Genomic DNA, 20,524 nt, shown 5'->3' with positions numbered 1-20,524 from the left:
GCAGCTCGAGGCCTGCCCTGCTCTGCCGCAGAGAGTCTACTGCGTGCATCTCCGGCAGACTGACAAACTCATTTCTCTTAAAAGCATCACATCACCTGTGAAAGCACAGCAGCCACCCACACAAACACAAAACACACCCAAATATACTTTATAAATATGGAAATACATATAAATATTCACCCATTGATTCTGCTTTTGTCCTGAGCTCTCATGTTACCTGAGTTTTCTGCAGGATGCCGGCACCAACAGTTTGTTTACATGTGAAACAAGCGGCTCAATGACCCAATCTACAGTCTGTGTCATGCAAATGTAGCTATTAGCACCTTAAAAGCTGCAAACCCAGGATTACAAGCTGCTGTTGCTCTATAACTCTTAACTCACCACTGTGGCCTGTTTGGGCCTCTGTGCAATCAGTCTATGTAAGCCTGAGAGGCTGATTTCACCATGATGATTATTTAATCCTGAAGTGATCACATTTGGATCTAAGCTAGCAACAGTATGTAAAACAAGGATGTGGCTACCAATGTTACCTCTAATGTTTCATGTGTCTGAGCGAACACACAAACTCCCTGAGCGAACCCTTGGACACTGTGAGCGACATTAGACGTGTGCACTGTGGTCACGCCAGCGTTGAATCATCCAAGTTACATGTTTATTAAAATAATCAAATTACAGCATTTACATTTCTGTTAGACTAAGTTTAATGAGCTGCTTTAGCCCACTTACAATGAAAATCTTTAAAAAAATCTTGTTCATGACCTGTGTAGTATGTTAACACTATTGGAAGTAAAAATAACTTGAACTCCAAAATCCGTTACTTAACAACTAAATGCCATGTTTTGATTGGTTGACATGGTACATTTTCGACCAATGGGAAAGGGTGGGGAGTGTTTTGGCTTCGTCTCTGCTCACAGGCTTTCGAGCGTTTTCCTTATAAAACACAGTTTTTACCGTTTCTTCCCGCAGTAAATATAAACAACGACAGTATTCAGGAAGAAAACCAAATATTGCATATTTTTTTATCATAACTCTGGTTTTACGTGGCCGATCAACACAATTTAAAAACTGATATAAAGTCCACACTATTTCCATTAATTCTTCCGTCTGTCCTGCTCACATCTCCAATGGTTGTACACGTTGTCATTAACGTGGCTTCACTCCACATCGGCCACGCTGCTTTGCTCGCTAAAACAGCGGTGTCGGCACATATTTACTTTAATCTCAATTCAGGTTAGAATTTTTTTTGTGTGCTCAACGCAGATTTTCTCTGCGCAGAGACCATGCCAACAGTGCGCAATTGCGCAGCTTAGAGGGAACATTGGTGGCTACTGTTAGCTCAACAAATCCATTTTAAACTTCAAGTTTAGCAATTAGCCATCACTGTTTTGTACTTTACAGTTAGAGAAGCAAGAGCACCACAGCTAATGACAACTAGCTTGGTTAGCAACATAGATAGGTGCTAAGAACTGCAGGGAAACAGATTAATTACACCAAAACTGGGATGGACAAAGCCAACCATCCCAGAGAATTACTTAGTGGACCAACACTGGAAGCACTTTTAATGTTAAACTTACTAGACCATGAAAGGAAAGTTAAAGTCTGTACTAACTGTTGCTGTGAATGGGAAAACTAGCTGTAAACACCAACTGACTGCTCAAACACCATTTTGTGTTAGCATTAGCCTGGCATTTTCAGCAATGTCAGCATGCACGTTTGAAACCTGGACAACACCTCATGCTAAGTTAGTTAGCATGAGGTGATAGTTTGCAGTGATAGATTAGAGATTAGATTAGATGAAACTTGGGTTCCTCTGGGAAATTCAGTTTAGCATGAGGTGATAGCTTGCAGTGATAGTTAGCATGAGGTGATTACTTAGTTAGCATAAATGACTATTAAAGGGTGTAAATATGATCATTTCTGCATTAAATGTAGACATTTAAACAGGAGAGTCTATACAGATTGATTCGCTTTTGAAGCCTTGCGTGGGCACAAGAGGGACTATAATACTTGGTTCTTCTGTATTAATAATACTTTCTTCAGTCTCCTTTAACCTCTCATTTTAGATAAAATCATTCATTGTACGACAGTGTAAAAACTTTACACTGGCCTGCACACTAGATTAGAGAGATTAGATAAAACTTTATTAATCCCTCGGGTGGGTTCCTCCGGGAAATTCGGTAAAAGAGAGAAGAACACTAGAGAGAAGCTAAAGGGTTAAATTTCAAAGTCAGTTTTGGCTTCAGGTTGGGAAATGTAACTGTGACAGTGTCAAGTCCTCTAAAGTATAGATGAACCAACGTGTGTGTTTGTGTGTCAGCCTGATCTGGACCAACCAGTTTTGTGATGCTGATACTTTAGATACAGTTACTATGACGACTGCTCACCTGTTGCTGTCAGAGTTGGGGGTAGGGTGTGTCACGACCTGTGTTTACATGACTTAAAAGTACAATGGCCTACATTCATCACTAGCACTGAAGCTAAAACAAACAAACAAACGTTTTCAGGAGTAATGTGTGATGTGTAAAGATTTTCAGGTCCTCCACAAACACCAGAACTCACTTGTGTTTATATCACTACATGAGATACAGCATATCGCATGTCGTCATGTTAGATTAAAAAACCATCTCAGATCAATAATCAGAGGACACACGCATTCATTTGTAGCTCTCTAAACTTAAATGATGTCTTGAACTTAACTAGTGATGAAAAGTCTTCTCACACACACACACACACACACACACATATCATGGTTACACAATTCATTTATAGCTGATTTAAAACTGATAAAGATTTTCTGCAAACTTCTTATAGCCATGAACATGTCTTCATCTTCCATCCATCCATCCACTTCCACTTATCCTTTTCAGGGTCGCGGGGGGCGCTGGAGCCTATCCCAGCTGTCATAGGGCGAGGGGCGGGGTACACCCTGGACAGGTCGCCAGTCTGTCGCAGGGCCAACACACAGGGACAGACAACCATTCGCACTCACATTCATTCACACCTAGTGGCAATTTGGATTATCCAATTAACCTATCCCCACAAGCTTCATGTCTTTGGACGGTGGGAGGAAGCCGGAGTACCCGGAGGGAACCCACGCAAACACGGGGAGAACATGCAAACTCCACACAGAAAGACCCCGGCCTGATGGTGGAATTGAACTCAGGACCTTCTTGCTGTGCGGCAACAGTGCTAACCACCGTGCCACCGTCTTCATCTTGATTAGTGATTTCTGTTATGTGGCCGCAGAGTGAAACTCTATATACACACAGTCATGTTTATATGACATTAGAACATTAACTTAGCAAGCAAGCTAAAATTTACTGTCTAGCTGCTACGTTTGGTGTCAAGCAATTTGTAACTAGGCTAACATTAGGTAATGTTTGTCAGAAGAAGGTTACATTTGTTTCACAAAGCCCATCTGTTTAGCCAGCTAGCTGTTATGTTAGATGCCAAGTAATGTTTCACCAACTAAAGTTGCCTTTAGCTAAAATTAGCCAAAGGTAAAGGTTCGTTTTATGAAGTGCACCAAGCAGAACGAAATTAAACGAGTAACAGATTCATGCAGCATAGCTAATTTACAGCTACCTGGTTAACTGTATTTTGGTTGCTACTTTAATTGCTATTCAAAATGCTAGTTGGCTAGCATAATTTCCTCACCAGCCGTGGTGATTTTAAGGACGCTAACTTTAATTTAATGTCCAAATATATTGATTTATCCATTAGTAAATAAGGTAATGATACAAAACTAATTGTATTGAAGTGTTTTCAGACACACTGCCACTAATCGCCAGATGTTAACGCATTCACAATTTTGGATACGTGAAAATCATGGTGTCAAAGTAGGATCACCTGATAACCTCCACACAGGCCTGAAGACTGGTGTGAAACAATCAGACTACTGCTGGTTGCACTGGGAAAAGAAGAGTATTCCTCGAGTGGCTGACAAAAACTTCCTTGTTTTTACTTTAGTAGCTAGCCTACTGCTGCAGTCCCTGCTTGAATGGAATTGCCAGACCTTTCTACAAACACTGTCCCGTCACCCTCTGACAGTAAGGGAAGTGAAAGTTATGCCTGAGGGCTGCATCCAAAATGATTCCAATTTTAATTTGAAGGCAAACCTCCTTTATTTTCCCTTTGTTTCACACGTTTTCCACTTCTAATACTGCTCAGCTAAAAGTTAGCGAGTATTTGCAGACAAACATGAAAAACTACAGGCAGCTTTGTTAATCTGGTACCAACCAAAGCTTTTCTGCATGCTTCAGGGACCACTGCCAACCATTTGGGACACAGTTCTTTTCTTTAGCAACTGATGGCTGTCTCAGAAGTTTGGAAAGAAACGTGTCTGGATTTCTTTACTTTTCTTGAAGACGTTTCGCCTCTCATCCAAGAAGCTTCTCTTTAGTTTTAAGAGCGATTGGTGGAGAGTCCCACACTTTTAAGCTCTACTGGGAGTGTCCCTACGAGGGTCGTGGACCCCGTATTGATCCTTTGCCTAATCACACCAGCAAAGGTGCCTATATCATCCCCAGCTAGCTGTAAGACCCACAGAGGTTAGGAAAGAAGGACATAACTGCTGCGACGATACCTGGTGGTTTATACCACAGGTAATCCTCTTTTTGACACGTGGCATACCCAAAATGTATAAACTAGATTTAAGTTTTTATTTAGTGTGACCCAAAATGAGTTAGTGAGTGCACACACTGAGCAGGAAACCGTTCACAGAGGTGAAGATGTAGGCTTCTTCCAGGTCAGAAGTGCTTCTATAACCACAGCTTTTGCCATCTGGTGGCAAATGCAGGTTTAAGCACTTCTGCACAGGACACAGGGATGATTTGCACTGTCAGTATTTTGCTGACACTTCACGTGAGCTTTGTTATCATCATGCTGATATGCAGCGTATACACTGCTCTCTGAGCTGTTACACACATGACATACAGAAAATACAGCAGAACATCACAGGGACAGTCTGTATGTCTTATCACTGATGAGGCTGATGTGAGCTGACACAGCAGCAGTGGACGTCTTCATTTGCAGCGGGTTTCTGGAAGTTCAGCAGAAGTTCTTTATAAACCCACGCAGATCAATAACACGCCATCGACCCACTTCTCATTTTGTCAGTATAACAAAGCTCAAAGCAGCTGCTAGAAAACGTCCTTATAACAACAACACGGATGCAAGGATGAAGAAATATTGTTTCCTTTTTTTCTTACAGAAAGAGGCCACTGAATGATACAGGTGAACGGCATGTGCTGGTTTGTGGACCAGGGGGCCAAACGAAGAGCCAACAGCTCCTTCTAGTGGTGTGTCTGCTGTACTACACACCTGTAGTTACATAACAAACAAGAGCAGCAGCTATAATGAGGCCAGTGTTTGTCCAAAGGGCAGATTTCCTGTCTGTGTTAAGTGTTTAATGTTTATCTGGAGACATGACCTGACGATGGTTTCTCAGAGGCCACGCAGATCTTTATCTAACATCTTCTACCTAAAACTTGCTGCTTTTGCTAAGAATAAACAGCAGAGTCTGTAAAGAAACTGGATTATATTTTCACAGCACAGATAGGACAATGATTAAGTGTTTGCTGTGTGAGAGGACACACACGTGAGCGAAGTCATGAAACCAGAAAAAGCTGCTAAAGTTAAACGAGCGGTTCCTTTCCTGTGGTCTCATTTCAGTTTATTTCCAGTGAACAAAGATCTTAATGGACAACTTGAATGGGTTTGAATGTGCTTTTATTGTTAGTATTCAGCATCCGCATTGTTAAAAGGCATTCAAAGCACAAAGCAAAGAGTCAAATCACTGGTTTTCAATCAGGAGGGTAAAAAAACAGACGAGGTTACAGAGTTTCCCTGTGTCAGAGTGCAGGTCCAGCTCAGTTTGTCAAAGTTTGGGAGAAATTCATCACCTGAAAACGATCATTTTAGTGGTGACTGGGCACTGCAGTGAGTTTGGTTTTTCATTTGTGTCATTAATGATAAAGCTCAAAACCTTATTCTTCCTTTAAATATTATTGAAGCTTCAAACTTGTTTTGTTTGTTCAAAAAGTTCATAACAAGACAGAAAATCATTTGTGAACAATCGGCGACTAATTTTACAAACTCGGGGATTTTTCTGATGAAGTTTAAATGTCCACTGACAGAAAATGACACAAACTTCAAACACATTATGAAGGTAATGAAATGAGGTCCAAACATCTCGTTTAACCATGAAGCTCATATTGAACTCCATTTTGTAGGTTTTATGTAATAAATCTCTTTTAATGGATATTTTCTGAATCTAAAATATTTTTAGATATTTTACGTTTCATTGATTTGTAAAATCTGTTCTCAAATATGCCAAATGAAGTGCGACTGAAAACTCCGATTCTTATTTGTTATGTTATTTTCATAAAGTGTAGTTTATTCTAGCCATCCAGAGGAGGCGGAGTTATAGATGGTAAGAAATAAAGCTGCTTCAATATCAGAGAAGTGGAAAAACTCTGATCTTAAAAAGTTGCATAAACCTCTGTGAAATCTGTGGAATTAAAAAAAGTTACATTTGTACTTCAAAACTGATTTGTAAACGCGATCATTAAAGCGGTAACTTGTGCTCTTTCTTGGCTCCGCCCACTCATCCAGAAGTGGTGCTGATTGGTGGAAATGGTGATTACTTTGCAGGGTAAGGGATGTTGACCTCAACAAATCCAGACACCTGAGTAAAGACAAACAGATCAGCTCGTCATGAAAACAGTCGTTACAAACTTTCACACTTCCATGATATCAAACACCACGAGGCAGGATATCCAAAAAATAATGAAATAGACTCAATACTTGAAATGTGCAATTCACTTGTATTTTTATTTTTATTCCTATTTATTCTATTTATCCCCTTCGTATATTTTATTTATATTGTCTCTGTATTTATATGTGTGTGTGTGTGTGTGTGTGTGTGTATATATATATATATAACATTCTGTAACTGTAACTTCTGTCGGTGCTGTGCTTTTTTGGAAACCGAATGTCCCAGAGGAACCCACCCGAGGGATTAATAAAGTTCTATCTTATCTTATCTTAAATATAATCAAAACCTAACAAAATGCTAAATAATATGAGTTCACTATGATTCTAACATCTAAGATTGAGTTTTTTGCATTGTTTTACTTTGAGCGGCTGTTTATAAGTTTGTAGTCTGTAGTTTTACTGTAGCTGTTTGAATCCTGCTTATAATTATAGTTTGTTGATAATATTTTAAATAAAAAACAAATAAACTGCGTTCAGATGCCTAATAAGATTAATTGCTAAATAAAAAATGAAAGAATTATGGTAAATAAAATCCCAGTGGCATGGTTTAACTAACATCTGTCGTCTCAAGTGCTTATCCGACCAATCAGCACGCAGTAGCAGAGTGCTTGTGTTTGATGGTCCAAATCAGTCTTTTATGTGTTGAACCAAAATAAAACACTGCGTCTCGGCGCCCTCTGGAGGCTCTGAGAGGATATTCTGAGGACACCAACCTGTAACCACACTTAACAATTTCAAGGAAGTAAGAGGGCGGGTGGAGGAAACTGGAGCCGTTCTGGTTTTAATGGCGAGAATCTACAGGTCAGGTTGTGCTGGTTACCTGACGGACTTCCTGGCAGTCCATCAACGCCGTGATCCGACGCAGTCCAGGCAGCCAAGGGATGAATGTCTCCTGCCAGGTGATGGTAGCCTGAGGAGGAATCTCTCTGAAAATCACACAGAGTAAAGTGTTCAACACACAGAACATCCCGCCGTCAGTGCACACAGCATCCGAGGCGTGTTTACCTGTAGTATTTAGACTTTGGACCTATGAGCCCAGCTCCCTCGAGGGATAGATTGACGCCACGCAGAGGAAAGCCGAAGTTGTTGGTGAACTCAACTTTGACACCCATCTCCTGGTTCAGCAGAGGCTCCCCGTTCAACTAGAGGAAGAGTCCAAAGTTACAGTCACTGTACAAAGTGTGTCCAGCACAGTCTGTCACAGAAAAACATACAAATATAAGCGGACCCCTTCTGCTAATTTCCAGATCCACATTCTCATTCCTGGACTCTACTAGAGCAGCTTTACATGCATCACAGTTCAAAATAATGCTTCTTTGTCTTATCACGGGCCTCGCTGCAGCCCTTCAGTACATCCTTTTAGCTCCTCCCCCTTTTAAAGCCAACTTTCTGGTCGCTTTGTTGGAGATATTTAACAGTTCTAAATAATTGACTGATGAAAGAAACCTCGCCATGTATTAGGCCTTTGTGAGCCTTACCGTCACTTTGAGGTCCGGGGTCTGCAGCTCCAGCACCTTTAAGTCAAGCACATGCAGGTTATCAGACTGTCCGCTCACAATGAAGCGCAGGCAGGTCTGAGAGCTCAGCTGGGTCTGGTACTCATAAGCTGGGATCTTAAACGGCACACTATAACCTGTAAAACAGAGAGAAATGCTAAAACCTTCATCACCAAATCTTCAGACTTTAAAACAACAAGATTCTGGTGGAGCTCACTCTGGTAGGGCAGCACAGTCACATCGAAGGTGATGTCTTTGAAGTGACTGGCCACAACTCCAGTGTAGAAGATGATGTCACAGTCCAGGTGAGCCGTCACGTTTCTGAGGACTTTACCCTGGTTCTTGAAGGTCGCTACCAGCTGCACATCCTGACCTATAACACACTGCAGATGAAGAGAGAGCCAAGTGAGCCACATGCGTTCTGGGTCTCCTCAGGACTTCTATGCTTTTAAATGCCTCGATTTTGGCTCAGGCTGAAAGGATTTATTTAAGACTAAACAAGACAAAGTAAAGCAGAATGTGGAGATCCTTCCTTGGTAGAAAGGCTCCTCGTTCACGTGGCATGCACTGTCATCGTACTTAAATGGTCTCCACAGTAAACAGATGTGTAACGGAGCAATTTTGGGATGTATCAGACGTGCTGCAACTGTGTGATGGGCCACCTTTCCAGCACCTTGCATGAATAATTAGAGGCTCTGAGGGCAAACAGGGTCCCACCCAATATTAGCGGGGTGTTCCTAATAAAGTGAACTGTGCTCTACAAGTGCACAATTTGAATGTGAAGGTAGCAGACAGGTGTGTTACCGGCTCCACGATGAGGGTGACAGACAGGTCATCCTCAGGCACATCACTGTGATCCCTCTCACAGCCGAACCCCTCCGCCCGTGCCATGGTCGCCTCATCTTCTGCACTTCCTGTAATAAAAAAGCACAAACATCAAAGCTGATTCAGTTTATTAATAAACTGAAAAGTTTATTTATAATTGTGTTTGCTTGTTGGGTTTGATGCCCTGTGATTGTTACCTTCAGGGTACTTGTAGGTGTTTGTGATGTTGTTCTGTTGTTGTGAGCCCACAGCTTTGGTTAAAATTTTCTCTCCAACGTACGTCTTGTCCACTCTGAAGGGAGTCAGATTCCCGTACTTATCTCTCTTCAGGAAGACCACGTCACTGTTCACCTGGAGGAAACGATTTCAAGATATTGTGAAACTCTGTGCTGATCAGATATTGTCCCATTGGTTTTTATGCTTCGCTAACCTCAGCGAACACAAAGCCGCAGTCAAACGGGTAACACACGTGACCCTCCTTAATGGCAATGACCGGTGCTGGACCACAGCGGAAAAAGCCTACGAACAAGCACAGACCTGTTAGCTCTCTGTTTAACTGTTGTTTCTTAATCTGTGCGCTCATCTGTTTGTCTCACCGTCACTGGTCTCCTGAGGCGTGGCGTCAACCACCTGCCATCCTTCCAGCCCAGGCGGCAAATCAGGACGCTTAATCATCACCTCGTTCCAGCAGTGGTAGTTCCTGCAGAGAGAGGCAGTGTAGCTAGTGCACTCCCAACGCTGGTCTCGAGTTCAAACACATGGGAAAAGGTGTCCAGCACTGAAGTCTTTCCCAAACCAAGCTCACAGGAACATTGTAATTATGATACAGTACCAGATGGAGTCCCTGGTGTTGCGTCTGTCTGGGGTGCCATCAGCATTGAAGATGAGGTCAGTCTTCAGGTTGCCCGTGTTGTCATGAGCTGAATTGTAGTTGGTGATGACCCTTGCTGGGATGCCAAGGCATCTGAGGACTGCAAGGATGTGAAATATATAAAAGCTACATTGTTTATTCAGGTTTTTGTTCCTGCAGAATTTCAATCAGTGCCTTGAATGAGCCACAGCCTAATTTGATCTGTGGTGCAGACTAATAAAATGGTTGCATAATCAATATCTTTGTACAGTAGATCAGTACAAGTAAACTCTAAAATGTAATGAGCCAAACACTTATGAAAATAAATCATCATCAGCATGTGTAATTACACATGCATGACAGTTCACTTAGTTTGAGTCTTTTTATGAAGGTGTTATGTGGTCACTGTAGTCATGTTGGGTCTCTCTGAGAGTTTTTGTTGCTGTTGTCATTGTTTTAGATCTTTTTGATGGATGGCTAAACAGCAGGGATATTAAATGTGAATGTGAAAAAGTTGCAGACCGACCCCTCATATCAACAGATGTTTTTTTTCTTTTTCGTACCAATACTTTTGTAATTTTTTAATAAAGCCATACAGTTTAACCTTCATTCTATGAATATTTTCTGAGTTACACACAGGGGTTGGTTGAAATTCTTACTTTTGTCCAACATTTCTGATTCCTCACAACTTCAAGTACAGGAGAGATCCAGGTGAAATTTCGGGGAGGAATCATAGCAAGAGGAGGAGCCTTCTGTCAATATTTAGGTTTAAAGAAAACCTTCCAAATAACTTTTCTGAGATGGGCAAACAGCTGCCCATCTCATATGATGAAAACATTTAAAAGGTAGAGCGTGTAAAAATTTTCACTGCTGCATATCGGTACGCTGAGTTTGGTTTTCTTACTCCTCACAAAAGAAGTGTGTAATCCAAGCAACAGTTGCTGCTATAGGACAAACATGTTTTAGTCAGCCAGGAGCAACCAAAAACATCACAATTAGACTGTTCCCCAGAGTGTTTCTACTATTGTTTGAACTGGATCCGCCCTGGAGTTTTTCCCAATCTGTGGAAGGCTGTAGGTCCAGTATTAACCTCAGTCACTGAATCTCACTGACAGATGACAACAATAGTGAGGTGAGTTGTTGGTAAGCGCCACCATTTTTGGCACTGTTAGCCTCTGTTAGCCTCTGTTAGCTCCTGTTAGTCAAACTTTAATTAAACTTCGTTTGAAGTGGATGCAAATTTGTTGGACTCCAATACTTAGTGAATAAACTCTCATAAAAACTGTTAATGTTATCAAACTGTTTATCGAAGGAAAGTGTGATTGTTAGGATGCTTGAGCCTAACGCTAGCTAGCATAATTTTAGCTTATAGCCAACTGTAGTTGTTTAGCCGGCACTTGTCAGCTATCTGGAGACGGGAGGGTCACATGTTCAATTTTGTGATAATTGTGATAATATCAGGAATAAATGAGCATGTTTATGCATGTTTTTGTTTTTAGAGCCCTGACTTCAGTCGAAGAAATGAATGAAATTTCATTGCGATGTCGGTGGCGTTGTTCTCGTCATTTGCAATTTTGCTTCTTTGATAAACGGGACTCTCAGATGATGTGAACAACTTCACCTCTCCTCTGCCTTTGGCACACTATATATATGTAAAGTCAGAAGGGAGATGTTCTCCTCGGCTCCTCTATTTAAATATGATGGAGTAACTTGTTCCTATATATTTTTAAAATATTGCTTATCAGTTCATAAGAATGCATATTTAGCTTCCTCTAAGAATCATTTTCTTATTAAATTACATTAAAAAAATTACTGAGTGTTCCTCTAATGTTTATTGTCTTTCTTTTAAAAATCGTTTTCTTGGAGCAATTGTAAAATTGATTTGCTTACATTTTTTAATAGTATTTAAATGTGTTTTTCAGCCCTGAAATGTAACGTTTGAAAGCTCCTGAACCTATGAAGTTATGAAGCTTATAAAATTACTGGAAAAGTAAGTAAAAAGTACCCAATATGTTCCTAACCCTATGTAGTTTGAGGGCCTGTAAGTCTGAAAGTACTCACAGAATGAAGGTAACATTTTATGCTGAAGTTACTGCAGTTAAAAGTCAGCTGATTCTGAGGAGGTGAGGCGGGATGAAGTAAACAGAGCACATGCTTACAGGTGTTGAAGACTCCAGCGTACACCCAGCACTGAGCGAAACAGACCGGGACTCCGGTGTTGGCGTACTGCAGCAGGATTTTGGTGCTGCCAGTCCAAGACGTCGGGGGTTTGCCCATGGAATAGTCATTGCTCCAGTTCCCAACCATCACACCGTTATCATCCTGAGAGTTCATCTGCAGGAGCGGGCAGGTCAAAGGTCAGCAAAAAATAACTGACTTCTCTTTTTTAAGGAATTCAACCTCTCATCTCTGGTGTGGTACCCCACAAGGTCCTGCTGCTGCACCTTTCATTGAGCGGTTGTACCCTACAGCAGCCGGTCTTGTACAATCTATCACGTTCACCAGTGACTTCTTTAGGTTCAGTTCTGTTTATGTTGGGCCAAAACAAAAGGAACCGACCTGATTTGAAAGGTAACAATATGCTTGTTTAGCATGTGGTGAAAATCCCACCTGACCTGCCTAAACCCATTTGTTCTTCTTGACCTTGTGCAGTTTAAGAGCTTAATGTACTGGTATGAGACTGGAGCAGGGGACCCAGAGAAAACCCACCAGGCAAGGGGAAAACAAAACCCCGTTGAAACCCAGAACCTGCTTGCATCAAGGCAACGACAAAGTCTTAAAATCAAGACATTAGATTGAATATTTCACCCTATTTCTTTTAGTGTTTGGTCAAACATTGACTTATTTGTCCTGTAAGTGCACCTTAAATCTAGAAGATAGGGTGAAACTGCATTTTGATCTTTGAAAAAGTGCAAATAGCTAACTTGAGGTCGTTTTCCCATTGCTATGACTGTGGTGACACAGTTAATCAGTACTCAGGCTCTGTATTCTCACCATGGCAGATCCCACCCTGACCAGCTTGACAACGTTGCCCCGGTCGTAGATTGGCATCTGAGACGCATCCAGGACGAAGATACAGGCGTCCAAAATGCCGCGCTCAAACTGCAAAGAGTGCATTTTAATTAATTATAAGCTGATAAATTAATCAATAAATTACGTTATTGTTTTTATGTGATCAAGTATTTGTACTTACCTGCCCAAATGTCCATGGACGGTCTACCACAGAGCTAGATGAACCCTGGTAGATCACCCCTTCATCATTCAGGACGTACTCCTGTCTTTCTGCTTCATTAGGAAGAAACACGTGATCGTCTGCAAACAGAAACGCTTTGCTGTAAGAACTTTCATTTGGCTACAAAGGCATCATGATATCCATTTGTAAATGTCAGTCAAACACAGAGACCTAGAGTTCATTATCATCTAGATCCACAGAAAAATACAACGGTGTGTCATCTGCATAACTATGGTAACAAATGCTGAGCTGTCTTATAAGGTTTCTGAGCAGCGGCATGGATAAGAAGAAATGTACCAGATCAAGACGCCTGCTTTGTGGAACTCCACAGAAACCTCACTGATCCCCAATCTCCACAGATGATCAACAACCCACTGTTCCTGCTGGTGAATGTGGATTTTATGATCTGTCGTATTGAAGGCCTCATTCAGTCTCTAAAATGTTCTATAACCAGACTGTACTTACCACTGTTTCCATCTTTCTTTAAGAAACCACTACATTTGTACAAATATTACGGGAGGTTGGATATTTGTCTGTAATCAGTATATTTGTGGTTTAACTAAAGGGCATTTTAAAGCAGAGGGAGAGTTTGCTTTCTCAAATAATGGATCAGTGATCATCGTGACAGGCTTGACGATAAATTATAAATGTAAACAAGGTCATCAGTGCGAACAGTGGGATCTGAGATATGTTTTTGCCTGATGAGGTGAATCAATTGGTTGAAAACGTTGACACATTTGTCAGAGGTATGATGGACGTCTGACAAACTCTGGAAGAGCTATGACAGATATTTCACACCTTTGATATTATTATAAAGGGTCACTTTTGTGTAACTATGAGATGTATGAAAAATTATGCAATGAAAAATGTATGTCATTTATCTTTGGCAGACTGAGGTGCAGATGAAGCTGCACTGATTCTGATCATGATTTTACTTTTACTCTACCAGCAGGGGGCAGTAAGCACAGAGGAAATGGTACCTGGACACCAGGCGTTGAAGAGCAGGTACAGGTCAGTGGTGGGGTCCCTCTTTGAGCGCTGCATGCCCATGCCAGTGGAGATGGCCACGTACACCTGAAACTTCCCCACAATGGCGGCGGCATCTGGTGTGATGCCGAACATCACAGATGTACCCTGAGATTGCAGAATCCGGCCTGACCACGAACTGCTGCCACGGTTACCGAAGGTCACCATCACCAGGGAGCCCTTATTGGGCGAAGGATCGGAGCCTGATGGAAGAGTTATTTTTTAATTCTTTATTTATCCAGGTGAAAAAATCATTTCCAAAGAGAGGCGTGGCATCATTTCTCATTGTAATAAGAAAAATGCAATGGGATGTTTTTACGTTACAACGTTGGAGCGATCGTGGCTCAAGAGTTGGGAGTTCGTCTTGTAATCGGAAGGTTGCCGGTTCAAGTCCCGGCTCAGACAGTCTCGGTCGTTGTGTCCTTGGGCAAGACACTTCACCTATCGCCTACTGGTGTTGGCCAGAGGGGCCGATGGCGCGATATGGCAGCCTGGCTTCTGTCAGTCTGCCCCAGGGCAGCTGTGGCTACAACCGTAGCTGCCTCCACCAGTGTGTGAATGTGAGAGTGAATGAATAGTGGCATTGTAAAGCGCTTTGAGGCGTCCCGAAAAGCGCTATATAAATGCAATCCATTATTAAAAACACATTTTTAGGAGTTGGTTATTTCTACCTTACATCAATAAAAATAAACACATAAAAATACATAAAATCCTGGTCAAACAGGTTACATTTTTATATTTTAAAGACTTCAGTTCGTGTATTTGAGGCCAGATGTGTGTGAACATCTGTCAGCTCTGCAGTTGTGTGTTTAACATGGAGTGTTTCCTAATGGCCGGGCCGTGGGGAGAGCTGTGTACTAATTAAGCAGCCAAACGAATGTGAAGCTGCTTAATGAACTGACGGCCGTCTGATTGCTCAGTGGGCGACTGTTAACGAGCGTCTCTTCATCAGCTAATTGCTTAATGAGGGAGCACCCCCCCCCCCCCCCCCCCCCCCCGACACACACACACATGTGTCAGTTTAGAGGAAAATGTTAATTAGCAACACTCAGACCAGGCAGAGGAACAAAATGAGAAAAAATGACCTGAGATACTAAAAACTGTGTGTGAACAAAATCCCTCGATTGGACTGATCTGCAGGTGTCCGGGTTACAAGTTCCTGATCGCTGTTAATGCTCAGGTAGGTAGAGCAGGTGGGGAGGAAACCTTAAACAGTTCACTGTTCACCAAACTGGAAAAGGACGGATAAGCTGCCATCATACAGTTTAAGGCAAACTATAATCCCAACAATACCAAAACCAAAGCCACACTGGTCTTTGAGGATTCTCTGAAATATGGCAGGGGGGTCTCACAACAAGCATACGAATCATGCAAGCGTAAAAAGACACCAAATGTTTAAAAATTAAGGGAATTTTAAACTGCATCAGTAGCCTCTTGCAAACATTTGTTTCAATTTCGTTATTTTACTCTATGAAAAATACCAACGATAACAGAGTTTGATGTTAAATAGTATTTTTGCACCAACGAGGTGACTTCCAGTGAAAACATTGCATATCTCAGCGTGGTGTGCAGCGTGTCCTTAAAAACATCTGAGAGCACTGGACAGACGAAGTTTGAGGCCTTAAAAGCTCTACGGCACATGAAGAGTATCGAAGCCCAGAGTTCAAACTCACCAATCGTAAACTCGATGTGGAAGTCGTCCTCCGGAGCCAGCGGGCGGTTGAAGGTCACCTGCATGACGAACTCCTGACCACGGCGCACCACCAGGTTCTGCATGTAGTAGTCGGTGGTGTAGTGCTTCGGCTTGTTGACGTCCTGACACATGTTGATTTTCAGTGCCTCCAGCAACACTGAGGGGGCGGGGACAAAGCAGAGGACGCTGGTCATCGACTGGCAGCCATGACAGCTCCTCGCTTCAGAGTGTTGCAGAGTACTCAACAACAAGACAATGCAAGGCCCGCCACACGATAAAGGAGGTGCTAACATAAAACAACAGGGCTGGAAATGAGCAGGTGCGCTGTAAACGGTCCCCAGAGACAGGTGACGCAAGCGGGTCTCACCTCCACCAGGTGCAAACGCTCTGGGCGTGACCTCAGATTCAGCAACGCCTTCAAAAGGTTCAAATTCTGGAACAACATCTGAATATGACAGGTTGGAGGTCGGCAGCTGGAGGAAAAAAAGTCAGGCAATCACTCGTTTTCGGTTAAATTCAAAATGAACTGTTAATTTTGTTGTGAGGCTACCGGCTTGGCGTAGCGCCCCTTCTGGGTTTCAGCGGTTGGACCAGTCATGGTTGTCAAAGGTCAAAGGTTACACTGGGGTGATTGGTCAAAGAAAAAGAGAGCAAAAGTCCAGGAAAGAAATAAACACGGAGTTTATAGCATCGTATTGTTTAATATATTCTTATGTATCTTTCTGTTACTTAAAATGAAAGACGACAATTATTTACAATGTAAATAGAAAAACTAATAATAACAATATAATGTAAGAATGATTTCCAATGTAAAATATGAATAATTATTATTTACACTGTAAGTAAATAAGTCAGTGCAGCGGGAGCAGGTACAACCTCTGCTCGAGCTTCACTCACCGCTCTGATGAAGAGGAGCTCGTCCTGCTGCGTCTCTGATCAGGTGCTGATCGAGTCGACTTCAGCATCACTTTATAGCCACACACACTTCCTCTTTTCACTCACACACACTGGGTTTCCCGTCACTTCTGAGGACTCGCACTGAACAGCTCATGACCCAGTAGGTGGCCTTGACCCACCTGATCATGTCGTAGCACCCACAGTGGGCGGAGGTCACGCTGACCTCTGGCTCCATTCAAAACTTCCATTAGAAATTCTCAGATTTTAGTTGCAGCACAAACTGAATTAACCATCTTAAACCCAACAGAAACAAAACTGCTAACGTGATTGAATCCTATGGTTAAAGTATATGAAATCAATAAAATTCTAGTTCAATTTTTTCTTTGTTTTCTGGTCGAGTCTTCACGGCGTTGCTTCACCTCGTTGAGGTTTGCAGCGTTCGTGCTGCTGCGCTCGGACCTTCGTGCTGCTGACTGGTCCGAGCTTCAGCTGTGGGACACAGACGAGCTGGTGTGCGCTCAGATCATCCTCCCTCCAGCGTGCTGAAGCTGTTTGAGGTGTTTGTGCCGCGTTTGGTCTCGTTTGAAGGACGTTGTTCTTATTTCGTTCAGATGCAGCTTTGCAAACCTAAGCCATGCTGCCATGTTCTTGTTAGAGAGAAGAAGCTTCTAATTGTGCTGTCATGAACTTTAACCTTTAACATGCTGACTGGGACCGTTTGGGTTGTTTGGGGCTTCTCTGAGCGTTCCACAGTCTGATGTTCGCTCCTGGGAGGACTGACGCCGTCTTTAATGTTTTCCAAATAAAAGATCTTTCTCAGGTTAGGATGACAGACCTGAAAGCTCCACACATACACACTGTGAAAACATCTGCTTTTACTGAGATGCTCACACTGATGATGATCAAGTGCATTCGAACACCAGCACTTGGGTGATACTTCATTCCTGTTGAAGCAGTAAGGATGGTTTTCACAGGCTGCAGTGTTTGTTAAATGATAAACACACGGTGCAATAATCTGAGGCTGTATTTATGTGAAAGTAAGATCTGCTGCAGTGACCATAGTACAGGTACAATGATGTCAGTACTTGGGTTCTGGAGGTTCTTCGGTCATCTGCACTTTCACGTCGGCCCCTGGGCTACAGTCTGGGCTAGTATGCTAAGGCAAAGCTAGCCCAGACTGAGCTTCAAACGCAGTGACGAGCAGCCTCCATTTCTGAAGTAGACTCGCTTTAAAGTCTCTTCGGGCAGGTTTTCATCTTTTCTCTGTGTAGTTGTACAAACACTAACACAAAGATTGCGTGTGCCTCAGGTTTACACTGTTAACTGTTAATTATGTGACAAACGTAATGTAGCGAGTTACTGTCTGCAGGGAGTGACCCTCAACATAATGTAATACACTGCACCATGAGGACAGAGGTTTATGTTCACATTGGTGACTTTTGTTGGTCGCTGTGTGGCTCAGACGTGAACTGTGCCGGCTTTGAGTTTGTGTCTTTATTTCTTGCTGTTTTAAATGTTTGTTTTAAAAAATCCGCCTGTTTTAAAATTTGTTGTGTGTAATGTGCAACAGTCAGTGTGATGCTGCTGAACACTGCTGACCAGCCATCAGCTGGTTTCAGCACCTTAACCAACAAACCCTGCTCTGCACTCATGTTGCAGCCGTTCCCACCGTGCTGCAGACGTTTATGCTCTAATGTTAAAAACAGAAAGTCATGCAGCTTCCATAAATCTGTTTCCTCTGACTCTGATCAGGTCGCCCTGACATGACACGCTGCTCCTGATTGGTCTAATCAGCCACTTCCTGTTTGGTGCCTGACACTAGAATAAGCAGAAAAGCTCAGATATGATTAACTCTGAGTTTAAACCTCCTGTTTAAAATAAAATAAGCTCCCAAAAACATCATTTTTAAAACCTGTCAGGCAGATTCAGTTCGGATGTCTGCAGATGTTCATAAACACAGAAGCTCAGATTTTGTGGAGGCCGATGAAAATCAGGAAAATCTTTATGTTATGATACAGGATGAAACCTTACAGCAGGCCGCCGTCGAATGTGACCAAGCTTTTTGTTTATACAGCACCAAATAACAACAACATATTGTACAGTAGGTCGTACAATAACACACAGAGAAAAACCCAACAATCATATGACCCTCTGTGAGCACTTTGGCCACAGTGGGAAGGAAAAACTCCCTTTTAACAGGAAGAAACCTCCTGCAGAACCAGGACATGCTGTGGAAGATGTCACAGCATGTAGGTGGAGCAGCGTGGTGGCATCGTCCTCACTCGCTCCACCAGCTACACCCTGCTAGCACCGGCTCGGACCCTCTGCTCCTTCTCTGGTTTAGTTTGTTGTCTCTGAGATTCACAAAGTTGCTGAGCAGAGATTTTGTTTTGGTCCACACTGATGTGACAGCATCACTAAGTTCCTGCAGATTTGCTGGAAAATGGGACGATAACATGATCTTCAATAAGCTGGACATGATGTGCTGGTTATATGGACCAGAACGAATTTACTTTAAGACGTAAACGTGACACTGATCTGAGAAAAAAGCTTTCCAAACTAAGTCCAGTTGTGATATTTTAGGGTCGGCAGAACTTGTAATGTTGTAAATATTATGAGGTAATAGGTGCAGAAATGTTTGACACAAAGCTATGAAACAGGATGAAAAGAACAGAAATAAAGAAATATTCTTTGATGAAGAGACAAAAAAATCAAGAACATTAAAAACTGGACATCAAAGGATCAAATACACTGCAAACAAAAGTGCATTTTATTGTTGTCATGTAGCTTGTAGCTCACAAACTACGGCCACCAGATAAACCTGAAGTATTTTATTTATTACTTTACAGATATAATCGTTTTATGTGATGTGTAATCAGTCACCAGATGAAATGATGACACATGATTTTTGATTGGAGGCCCGTTTGTCTCCCAGAGGACAGTCACCGTCTCTCACCTCTGTCTGAGTCATCACGACTAGCTCAGGGTTTTATTGTCTGTCAGCAGATCTGAAATCTGAGGGAAAAAAGAGACAAACAGAAGGACAAACAGGCAGAAAGCAGAACAAAGGCAGATAAAAACAAGGACAGAAGACGACAATGAACTGTCAAGAAGATAAATGCTGTTTAGAGGAGCTGTTTGAGGTCGACTGGTGTCTGAAAGAGAGGAAGAAGGAGGAAAAGAGGAAGTGAGAGCAGGAGGTCACACAGCTCCTCTGACATGTCGACTACATTATCAATAAAGTCAACAGATACAAGCTGAAACTCACCAGTCAGCAGATGTTCACCACAGAAACTTCCACAGATACCTAGCTTTAGTATATATATGTGTGTGTGTGTGTGTGTGTGTGTGTGTGTGTGTGTGTGTGTGTGTGTGTGTGTGTGTGTGTGTGTGTGTGTGTGTGTGTGTGTGTGTGTGTGTGTGTGAGAAAACAAACAGACAAAAGTAAAATTTAGAAAAGGTTGTAAAAGTTACAAGATTTGGCAAATGATTATTATACAGATTTGAATATTATAAAAAGGACCAGACAACCAATCAAACAAACACAAAACTAACTAATAAACTAACAAAGAACCAACCAATCAAGTTTTTGAGATTAACAATCAGATTTGTCGTTTTTAATATTCCATCATTTTAATGGGTGACTTCAACATTTTAACTTTAGAGGAGTAAAAATCAGAAACAGGATCTCAGAATGACCGAGAAAACCGTTAACGAGCAGCAGGCCG

At 42.1% G+C, this 20,524-nt stretch overlaps 1 protein-coding gene across 1 annotated transcript; it reads right to left on the bottom strand.

Moving 5' to 3' along the window:
• Nucleotides 1–6,595: 6,595 nt before the first annotated feature.
• LOC308386122 (coagulation factor XIII A chain-like) lies at nucleotides 6,596–16,528 on the bottom strand. Its single transcript, XM_080865441.1, has 17 exons — nucleotides 16,450–16,528; nucleotides 16,267–16,372; nucleotides 15,880–16,056; nucleotides 14,161–14,409; nucleotides 13,142–13,260; nucleotides 12,943–13,050; nucleotides 12,108–12,282; nucleotides 9,931–10,069; nucleotides 9,695–9,798; nucleotides 9,529–9,617; nucleotides 9,296–9,449; nucleotides 9,078–9,187; nucleotides 8,491–8,656; nucleotides 8,256–8,410; nucleotides 7,783–7,919; nucleotides 7,598–7,703; nucleotides 6,596–6,688 (listed from the first exon to the last, which is right to left on the bottom strand). Exons 1-17 carry the CDS (start codon nucleotides 16,495–16,497, stop codon nucleotides 6,644–6,646), a joined length of 2,187 nt encoding a protein of 728 aa, XP_080721567.1. The 5' UTR covers nucleotides 16,498–16,528; the 3' UTR covers nucleotides 6,596–6,643.
• Between the last annotated feature and the right edge of the window lie 3,996 nt (nucleotides 16,529–20,524).

The sequence above is a fragment of the Rhamphochromis sp. 'chilingali' genome (genome assembly GCF_963969265.1).
Source record: "Rhamphochromis sp. 'chilingali' genome assembly, chromosome: 18".
Classification (NCBI taxonomy): domain Eukaryota; kingdom Metazoa; phylum Chordata; class Actinopteri; order Cichliformes; family Cichlidae; genus Rhamphochromis; species Rhamphochromis sp. 'chilingali'.
This window is presented reverse-complemented; position numbering and strand designations above follow the sequence as displayed.